The 10,952-nt window shown below is 45.7% G+C and overlaps 1 protein-coding gene across 1 annotated transcript; it reads left to right on the top strand.

The window, feature by feature from the left end:
* Positions 1–747: 747 nt before the first annotated feature.
* DRD1 (dopamine receptor D1) lies at positions 748–10,748 on the top strand. The gene is made up of 3 exons (XM_033927528.1): positions 748–784; positions 5,550–6,728; positions 7,905–10,748. Exon 3 carries the CDS (start codon positions 8,425–8,427, stop codon positions 9,781–9,783), a length of 1,359 nt encoding a protein of 452 aa, XP_033783419.1. The 5' UTR covers positions 748–784; positions 5,550–6,728; positions 7,905–8,424; the 3' UTR covers positions 9,784–10,748.
* The last annotated feature ends 204 nt before the right edge of the window (positions 10,749–10,952 follow it).

Raw genomic sequence — 10,952 nt, 5'->3', positions numbered from 1 at the left:
GTCCCCTCTGTATCTCTATCCTTATTCAGAAGGTCCTGCTTACCCTTTCTCTTCTTTGTGTCACTATCTCCATTTTCAGCTTTCCCCCTTTTTCCTTTGTTAATGCACCCTGTAGCCAGAATCTTTCCACCCTCTCTCCACTCCGGCCCAGCCCAGTATGAAATATTTCCTTTTGTTTCTCTCCCCTCTCTCTTCTCCTCCCTCACCCACGAGTCCTGCATCTGGCCCTCTCCCTTCTACCTGCACCTGGCAACACCCCCCTGCTCTCTTAAGCAACTCGTCAGCAGCGGTGATCAAGACAAGCTGCCGACATCGAGGCCTTCCCTCTACGAGTCCCACCTTTGTGGAAAAAGGAAGTTGAAACAAGCGGGACTCGCAGAGGGTAGGCCCCGACGCCAGAAGCTTGTGTCGATCGTTGCTGCTAAGTTGCCGAAGAGAGCCGCAGGTAGAAGGGAGAGGGAGATAGGAAGGCTGTAGAAGCTCCGGAGCATGACACCGAACCCGGCCAGGATGATTTCTTTTTCAGGCTGCTGCTGCCGCTACCATCCCCCACCCGAAATGACAAAAAACAGCCTAATGCCCGCGTCGGGAAATAGCCATGCTGAGCAGTGAGCTCAGCACGTACACAGATGAAAGCCTTGCTTGCTGATTGGTCCGGCGGCACGGTGGGGCGGGGCCGCCGGACCAATCAGCAAGCAAGGCTTTCATCTGTGTACGTGCTGAGCTCACTGCTCAACATGGCTATTTCCCGACGCGACGCCAGACTTGCATCGCCAAAATTTAGGTAGGTTGTTTTCATCCCCGTGGGAGTCCCGTGGGCAAGGGGGCGTCCCCGTGGGAGTCCCGTGGGTCAGGGGGGCATCCCCGTGGGAGTCCCGTGGGCCAGGGGGCGTCCCCGTGGGAGTCCCGTGGGCCAGGGGGGGAACCCGCGGGATCCCCGCGGGACCCGCGGGATCCCCGCGATCCCCGTTCCCGTGCAGACCTCTAGTCAAGACCAGGACATATTATTAAGCCACAGGATGATACAGGGGTTATCACACCCCCTTTACCTTTTGGACTCTTCCTTTTTGTTCTCCGCCGTAATATATTGCAAATCTTTCCTTCCCTTTATAGCCAAATAGGGTACATCAACCATGAGAAAACAGACACAGTTTGTCCTTACTGACTTTATGAGTTTTAACCCTTTTCATTGTAAATCGCTTTGGTTCAACAATCTTGTTAATAACCGTGGTAGATCAAATATAGCTACTGTAACTTAGTTATTAACAAGTATCCTAGCTGAAGAGTTAGGTGATGCTGGCGTCACACTTCAAAAAGAAGCTAATTATCATCGTCCTCGTACGGAAGAACAGGAAGGTGCCATTTTCGGACTCTTGACTTTAATTTCTGCAATGAGCTGTCCTGAGCCCATGGTGGATGGACGGATACATACATTTGGCATATTGAAGGGTTGTAGTTTTTATACATAGCAAAGGGCCCCTCCCACCCCGCCGCACACGTCTCTTCCTCGTACCTGTTTAACTTCAGCTCTAGCAGCCACCGACTTACTGCCCGCGTCGGCCTTGGTGCTCTCTCTGACATCACTTGCTAGGTGCAGGTACCGGAAGTGGGTGGCAAGTTGGTGGCTGCTTGCGCCAAAGTTAAAAAGATACGGGGAAGGGCGCAGAGAGGAGGAGGGGTGCCGGTGCTTCCTAAATCTGTGATATTCCGGGGTGCAAGAGAAGCAAGACGAAATCATTCTGTTGGGCTGGCAAAGTGGCTGTTACTTAAGCAAGACCGGCATTAGTCGCAGACCTGGATTACAAGTGCAGAAGAGTCCTGGGAGTTGCTCGACGGCGTTAAATCCCCTGGCTTAAGGAAATTTGCCTCTTTTGAGTTGCACGGAGCGCTGCTGCAGACTGGTACATTTGATATCTCTTCTGTAATTGTGGGATATCAAATACAGACTAACATAAAGATGTCATATTAACCCTGTTGTTCATGTTTGCGCTGATGGGCCGGCCACTTCATGGTGGGTTGGCTGAATTGCAGTCACTGCGCAGGTAGGAAGAGAAATCCGCGTCAGTATGGTTAGACATCAACACAGTCAGCTCGGAAGTGTGGGAATGGGCATGGAGCAATCAGATGTCTGATACCAGCTGGATAGGAGGGAGGTGAGTTTTGTGAATAGTTTATCAGTCTGATATGAGGTAGGGTTGCATATCTATATATAGCATTCAAAACAAAAACAGACGATTAACAAATTTGTGAATGAGAGCTAACTTTTCAAAATGATTGGGAGTGCTAAACCCAGTGGAAATTCTCTTTCCCTGGATACAGTCATGAAATTTGTTCAATTTTTTTTTTTTTTTTTTTTTTGGGGGGGGGGGGATGCTGGCTCCTATGAATTGGTGTACAGATGATAACCATTTTTTAAACACTGGACTAGCAGCACGGTTGACTTTTTAGAACTGCGGCTGTCTTCATCAGGTCAGAATAGCGGCCGTGCTAACGTGGCCTCACTTCTAGTTTGCTGACCATTTATTTCTGGGTATCGAAGGACAATGAGAAACCAGCACAGTATTTTCTAAGGAATGTTATCATCAGAGAGGCCGGAAAAGACATGGGAAGCCTGCAAAACTGTTAAGGGGACGGAAGTGTCCAGTAGATTCATTAGAAATTCTGTGCTGGACAGCAGGCTGTCTTCTGTCTGTCCTCTGAGGCGAATCGGACTTTCGGGGAGGCTTAGCTTACCTATAAGCAGAGAGGATGGGAAAATTTGCACAGATCCCATATGCCGACCCCATCTCCCCCCAAAAACAACCAATATACCCTCCCCCTCCCCCCCCCCGAGAATCTAAACTCAAGCACAGAAAAAGAGAGGCCCCCCAAACTAGCCTTTAGATGCAGAAACCCCAATCCACACCCCCCTAAACAGAAATCCCTCCCTGTTCTACCTCCAATGCAAACAAGAAAAGGTCTTGAAGCTTCAGGGGTGATGCTGGAGAAGGCAGAAGGGGATCTGCCCGCAGAATGTCCGGCTAAACTGTTCTTTGCTCTGTAGAGAACCACAGTCATTGGGGAATATGACATCATCAAAAAAGGAGGGCTTGCTTGCTTGACAGAAGACGTTAAACTGGGCCAGATAAAGCCAAAGTAGGTCTGAGGTCAAAAGTTAAGAGTTGCTTTTTAATGTGTTGGAATCACAGATTACAACTGGCTTCCTGTATCAGCTATGCATAAGTTTAAGATTTTGCAGCTTACACTCGTTTGTTACACGGAGAGACTGGTAGCATTTAATCTGGCATCATGGATCCTACTTTACTGTTCTTGAAGGATCCTAGTGGTCTTCTCAAGAACAATTACTGAGATAAGAGGGACTCAGGATGATAGGACCCTTTCTTATAGGGCCCCAAAGCTTTGGAACTGTTCACGATATAATTTAGGGACAGAAAAGTTCCCTGCAAGCTTTGAGGAGGCTGTCAAAACTTGCTGTTGGCCAAATAGGTTGGTGCTGGCAGGCGAGATTCCGTATCTACCAATATATTGTAATCCTTTATTATGACTTTATCTGTGCTTTCTCCCTGAATGAGATTGCAAACCCCTCTGGGATAGTTGTTGTATCGAGAGTGGTCTATTGTAGAGAGTTGCACGGGGATAGAAATCCCACCCATCCCCGTCAGGATCCTCTCCGTCCCCACCCGACCCCGTCAGGATCCTCTCCGTCCCCACCCATCCCTGTCAGGATCCTCTCCGTCCCCACCCGTCCCCGTCAGAATCCTCTTCGTCCCCACCCATCCCCGCAAGGAATTACCTCCATCCCCGCCCATCCCCATAAAAAGCAGCAATTACTTCTGACAGGATCATCAATTCCACAGTTTCTTTTGCTGTTTTCCTGGTGGAATCTCTTTGGTGGAACCCTTTTTTTGTTTTCTGTTCAGGTAATTAACTTATAAACCTCCTCTTTTACTAAGGCTGATGTGTCCATTATATTATATGGACGAACCTGCTCCCAAAGCCTTCCATCCCCGTGGGAGTCCCGTGGGCCAGAAGGGGGTCCCCGTGGGAGTCCCGCGATCCCCGTTCCCGTGCAGACCTCTAGTCTATTGTAGGCTTTTAAATAAACAAATGCAATAGAAAAGGCCTCAAGGGGAAAGTCCCAATGAGTGATGATTGTGGTGAGTTTTCATAAATTGCTAATCTTAAACCTTAGCGGGGACCTCAGTCCAATAAGGCTTCGCTTCTCAGCCTCTCTTTGGCTGAGACGGACAATCCACGCAACTCAGAAGGTTAAGTTTCAAAGAGCTGATAACAAGTTCAGCTAATTGGTGTCAATTAACTCAACTGGTGCTAATTAACAGCCAATTATTCAATTACGTTGCATGTGCGAGTCACCTTATTTTATTAAGTGCACACCCACCTTTGCACACTTGGGGGGATTCATCAATGGGGCCTGATTGAACCACATTAGCGCGTGCTAACGGTAAGCATGTGCTGAACGCTAAGATGCCCAGTATATTCCTATGGGTATCTTCTCGTTTACTGTGCGCTAATCGTTAGTGTCATGTGATGAATTCCACCCTTTGCATAAACTTGGGGACCCTTCTTCTTAGGATTAGGGGGTTGTTGTGCCCGCAAAATTCAGTAAATGTGATCAGAAAGCTATTTTGAAAATGTACTCGTTAAAATTGACCATTGGGTTTCACTTTGTACAGTAATACTACAGCCATTTTATCAATTTTCTCTACCGTTCTCCCAGGGGAGCTGAGAACACTTTACATGAATTTATTCAGGTATTCAAGCAGTTTTCCCTGTCTGTCCTGGTGGGCTCCCAATCTATCTAATGTACCTGGGGCAATGGGGGGATTAAGTGACTTGCCCAGGGTCACAAGGAGCAGCATGGGATTTGAACCCACAACCTCAGGCTGCTGAGGCTGTAGCTTTAACCACTGCACCACTCTAGAAATCAAAATGTAGTAAAAATGAGCCAAGTATAGGACAATGGAGCCATTGTGACATCACTGGTGAGGTTGGCTCTGATTGGTGGAATGAGGCATTATGATGTCATAATACCAGCTCTGGTTATCAGAGGCTGAAACTTTTCATACTATATTTATTCAATTTTCTATACCATTCTCCCAGGGGAGCTCAGAACGTTTTACATGAATTTATTCAGGTACTGAAGCATTTTTCCCTGTCTGTCCTGGTGGGCTCACAATCTATCTAATGCACCTGGAGCAATGGGGGGATTAAGTGACTTGCCCAGGGTGCTGAGGCTGTAGCTTTAACTGCTGTGGTACAAGAATCTGAAGGGCATGAATTAGTACAATTAATCTACAGCTTTCTGTGGGCTACAGAAATCCACTTCAAATAAGTGAGCACTAAAGATGAGCCAGATGTGGTCATAAACATTTGAAATACTGGATATCAATATTTGTGTGTGTTGTTGTAATATACATAGGTTAATATTGTATACTTTATGTTTTTAAAACCAACTTCGTGTATAAGTAAGCAGAGAGCGAGACATGAAATATTTGTTTACATTTCTTTCCTTTTTCAATTCGCTTTAGGACACATGAATTATCTGTAAGAAGCTGGATGCATTGACCAGGCATTTTATTCTGTACGGGACACCAGCAGTCAGCGTAAGATGTGCGATTCCAAAGGTTTGCCGCATCACCATTCAGCATGAAATGGAAAAGCTCTTCAGAGTCCCAGATTGACCTCTTAAGCGACGGCGGAGAGAAAAGAGGAAGGGGACGCCTGGCTAGGCGATATCATGTTTGCAGCTTCACCAGTGATGAAAGGTGGAGAGCAAATAGTTAGGGTCATCCTCCCTGGACACACGCATAAAACCACACTGCTCGTATTTGAGGGGAAACAGCACATGCTGGACTTCTGTGGGGACCTTCCTTTTAAATAATCATTTTAAAAAGCATCGGGTTTCTGCACTCCTGCCCTAAGCCTTTCTCATTATAAGAGCAGCATCCCGGAGGGTGCACCTTGACAGCTTATAACTACCGGCGGCAGGAAGGGCTAATGTGTCACCCTAAAAAGGAAGACATGACCTGCTCCCTCAGGGCCTTTATGACTTTCCTATTGCTTCTCAGGTTCCAGTGTTCTCATCCAACAGAATCTGCCACTCCGTACATCTGTGACTGGGATTTATTCTAATGAGGTCACCTTCTGGGAAGGAGAAAGCCCCCAAGTCTTGGAGATATACTGTGCCTTTTCTGTAGGAGGCATTTGCATAAAATGGGAATATACAGCTACCTAAAAGTGTTTTAGGCTCATTATTTGCTGAGAATAGCTTTTAAACCAAGTTTGCAAATTACGCCTTGCAAAAATGGGAGCCCTGGAAAGTCGAAAGGCTGCAGCCATACCCTTCCAGGGTTACATGCTTATCTGAACAATGGCACCAACTCCTAGTCTACAAACTTACCACCGCTCCCCACTGTCTGCTGAGATCACCTGCTCCATGTGTTAAAAGCAGGAGGGTTTTTATGCTGTTACTATGCAATCTGCATGCAAAGTGAGGAAGACCGAGAAGAATTAAAGCCAAGAAAGGTATGCTGTGGAATATTTGGCTACAGCTATAGGTTGGGAATTCATTTCTATATGCTGCCACACCCAAACCAGATGAAAAGGCCCCAGGCATTGAGATGCAGCCAAATTCACAAATATAACTCGCCAGTGGTCAGCAGATTTATTTCACCCGCAAATTTGGACCTGCCAGCTAAGTAAAACAGGTAATGAGCTTCCTAATTATGCAAAGCATCTCATTATCCAGCTTCATGTTGCTAAGCAGCTTTTGCATTTTCATGCAAAACAACTAAATCTTGGGAAGGTGAAATCTTTTTTTTTTTTTTTTTTAATTGTATGTTAGTTTGAATTTCTTGCCTGAACTGTAAGACAAAGAAAATATAACGCATTAGTAGTCCATTTCCTTGGGAAGGGGTAAAACGCGGCCCTCGCGGATCTTATCTGCACCTCCTTAAAAATCTTCATTTATTGACAGCTGAGATTTCAGATTTCATGTCTGCAGGTCCATGTTTTAGCCCCTCATTCCACCACTGTATCTGTTGCCGTTTCTGACCCCATGGATCTGTGCCGACAGTCTTTTATTAATAATAATTAATTTGAGGTAATACTTCAGCTAAGGGAGGTCTGCGTTTTACCCCAGAGCTGTGACAGGAAAATGTATTTTTTTGTTTGGTTCAAGCCGGTCTTGAACCCGAGTCAGCAGGGCCCAAGACAGCTCTAGGCTACTTTCTTAGCTTGTGAAATGCTAAAGTTTTGCCACTTGTAATCTCAGCATAGGTCATGGCTCTGACAGACCTTCATTACACTTTAGCTCTGACAGATCCAAATGCTTCTCCCTCCTTATGCTGAGACTACAAGTAGGTAAATTTTTGCCGTGAAGTCCGTGCCACTTGTAGTCTCAGCATAGGGAGGGAGAAGCATTAGGGTCTGTCAGAACCATGACCTATGCTGAGATTAAAAGTGGCAAAACTTTGGCATTTCACAAGCTAAGAAAGTAGCCTAGAGCTGTCTTGGGCCCTGCTGACCTGGGTTCAAGACCGGCTTGAACCAAGCAAAAAATACATTTTCCTGTCGCAGCTCTGGGGTAAAACGCAGACCTCCCTTAGCTGAAGTGTTTCCTCAAATTAATTATTATTAATAAGCACAGATCCGTGGGGTCAGAAGTGGCAACCGTTACAGCGGTGGAATTGAGGGGCTAAAACGCAGACCTGCAGACATGAAATCTGAAACCTCAGCTGTCAATAAATGAAGATTTTTAAGGACGTGCGGTTAAGATCTGCGAGGTCTGTGCTTTATCCCTTCCCCATTTCCATGACCTGTCCTGCAAGCCACTACACGTGCCTCTCAGACTGAAACATAAACCTCTTTTTCTTGCATTGTAGGGCACAGAAACAGCTTGAAACAAATAGGAAGGGAAGAGTCACTCTTAACAACCTCCTGAAATTATATTTTCGCTGCCCAAATGAAGACGAAACAAAAGTTTGATGACGTGCACCAGCAATTGAATGAAAAGGAAAGCTTATTCTAACAACTTATAGCAGACAACAAGAAGCTGGGATTGCATTGAAAAGCTTCCTGTCATAGGACTGAACCACGTATGAGTTTGGACGCCCTACGCAGCCTGCAATAAAGTCTGTCCGACGTGCTTCATACCATCTCAAAACCAGTGCCGCGAACACCGTATTGCACTTCTCCGTAAGTTAATGCTGCTTTGTTGGCAAGAGCTGACCTTTTCAATCTGAGGTCGACGAAGGAGAAAGTTCTGGAAGACTAACCCTCAATGTAGCCGGCAGTGGATCATTGGATGCTGGCTACTGTCTGGATCTTCTTTCCCTCGCTCTTCTTCCTCTGCACAAAGATCAAAGTCATCCTCGGTGACGCCATGAGAGGAGAGATCGCTGAATGATGACTTCGAACAGCACGACTATGAACGGGGCTGGGCAGCTGGGTGACGGGCATTCCTCCTTCCGCGTGGTGACCGGCTGCATCCTTTCAATGTTGATACTCTCCACCCTTCTGGGCAACACCTTGGTTTGTGCCGCGGTCATCCGATTTCGCCACCTGAGGTCCAAAGTCACCAACTTCTTTGTTATTTCGTTGGCTGTGTCTGATCTCCTGGTGGCCGTTTTGGTTATGCCCTGGAAAGCGGTGGCTGAAATTGCTGGTTTCTGGCCCTTTGGCTCATTCTGTAACATCTGGGTGGCGTTTGACATTATGTGCTCCACAGCCTCTATTTTAAATCTCTGCGTCATCAGCGTGGACCGGTATTGGGCCATCTCCAGTCCCTTTCGATATGAAAGGAAGATGACCCCCAAGGTCGCCTTCGTTATGGTTAGCGTGGCGTGGACCCTGTCTGTGCTAATTTCCTTCATTCCAGTGCAGCTGAACTGGCACAAGGCAAAAACCACCAGCTTTTTGGATCTAAATGCCAGCTTTCAAGGTAACACCCTGGACAACTGTGATTCCAGTCTAAATAGGACCTATGCCATCTCGTCTTCACTAATTAGTTTTTATATACCAGTGGCGATCATGATTGTGACCTACACAAGGATATACAGGATAGCCGCAAAGCAAATTAGGCGCATCTCAGCTTTGGAAAGGGCGGCGGTGCACGCAAAGAACTGCCAGACCACCGCAGGCAATAGCAGCACTGTGGACTTCCAGCAGCCGGAAAGTTCTTTTAAGACATCGTTTAAGAGAGAAACAAAAGTTTTGAAGACGTTGTCGGTCATAATGGGGGTGTTTGTGTGCTGCTGGCTACCCTTTTTCATTCTGAATTGCATGGTGCCCTTTTGCGACCCCAGCTTGGCATCCGGCGGGGCCGAGGTCTTTTGCATCAGTTCCACCACCTTTGATGTCTTCGTATGGTTTGGCTGGACAAATTCTTCGTTGAATCCCATCATCTACGCCTTTAATGCCGATTTCCGCAAGGCCTTCTCCACCTTGTTAGGATGCTACAGACTCTGTCCCGCCTCTCACAATGCCATCGAGACTGTCAGCTTCAACAACAATGGCGCGGTGGTTTCATCTTGTCATCAGGAACCCCAGGGATCTAGCCCAAAAGAGTGTAATCTGGTCTACCTAATCCCTCATGCCATCATTTGCCCAGAGGAAGAACTATTGAGAAAGGAAGACGAAGGGGGCGTGTCTAAAAGCTTGGGAAAGGCGTCTCCAGCACTTTCTGGGATCCTGGACTACGAAGCTGACATATCGTTGGACAAGATTAACCCGATCACTCACAATGGACAACATAAAACCTGAAAGGTAGTGTTGAACTTATCTGATGTCCAGATTAGAAATACAGTATGATGAAAGATCTCGGATGCTGTAAACAAAGACGTTTGATATATGTTACCAAAACACATTCCAACCTATTTAACGTTATCTGTGGATAGATCTCTGTCCTTCAGGTGAGAAAGAGTATGCCCTCTCCTCTCCAGGTCGTTGATGAAACGCTCATCTCCACATTCAATGACCCAAACCAAGACGAGAAAAATTGATCATGGACACTGGTAGGAAAAGTCAAAACTGACAGTATTTGAATGAATACTACCCAGTTGTGGGTAATGTTTGATGACTTTTATGGGGAAGTACTGTAAATTGAAAAGTAATTGAGCCTTATTACAAAGAGGAAGGGTATTTTAAAGATGCTGGGAAGATGTTACCCAGTGCTGTTATTTATTTATTGATTTAAATGGATATTTTTAATATGCTTATTACAAGTGTAACTATTTATCTTGTTCAAAGTAAGTAGACGAGAGCACGCGGCTTTAACAGCTGCTCTGTGGCTCGCTATCTGGCTTGCTGGCCTCCTGTGGGTAGGACAAAGTAACTGTAAAGCCTGAAATTCTAGCACATGTTAACTGGCGATTCTGAAGAGATACTTTGTTACGGTGTGACAAAGCAAAGAATGAAATGTGTCTAGATACAGTTACCAGAAAAATATTTTTCCACAGACTTCCTGTCACTGACTGATGGTGCAATGAAGGCCCCAGAGACCTAGAATGTTCTATTAGTAAAGGAAAAAAACAAAGTAAAGACAATTTGCTGCTCTAAGTTTTCAGATTTGTCCATGATACACTGATGTTCAAATACCAATCTATTACACACCTTGACTATGCATCCTACTCTGAGGATCTGGTGCAGGGTCTTGCAGCTTTGTCAGCATTAGAATATAATGTTCATTTGTGCATTACAATAATCTGCCTTCTTGATCTCTTCATACTTCAAGCCATGGGTCTATATATTTTTCAATAAACACAAAAGTGATGTAATTCTGGTTAGAATGTGTGGCCCATATTGGAAAGCTTATTTCATAAATGTTTTATTTAGAATATGCTCCATATCGTATAATCAGATAAACAAGCCGTATCTTTTAAAAATGCATGCAGATTAGCGATTATATATGATTATGACCTGAGGAAAGGAGG

This window comes from Geotrypetes seraphini, chromosome 18, assembly GCF_902459505.1.
Source record: "Geotrypetes seraphini chromosome 18, aGeoSer1.1, whole genome shotgun sequence".
NCBI lineage: Eukaryota > Metazoa > Chordata > Amphibia > Gymnophiona > Dermophiidae > Geotrypetes > Geotrypetes seraphini.
This window is presented reverse-complemented; position numbering and strand designations above follow the sequence as displayed.

Excerpts from the sequence above, each read along its gene's own strand:
- DRD1 (XM_033927528.1), top strand. The coding sequence starts at position 8,425 with ATGATGACTTCGAACAGCACGACTATGAACGGGGCTGGGCAGCTGGGT.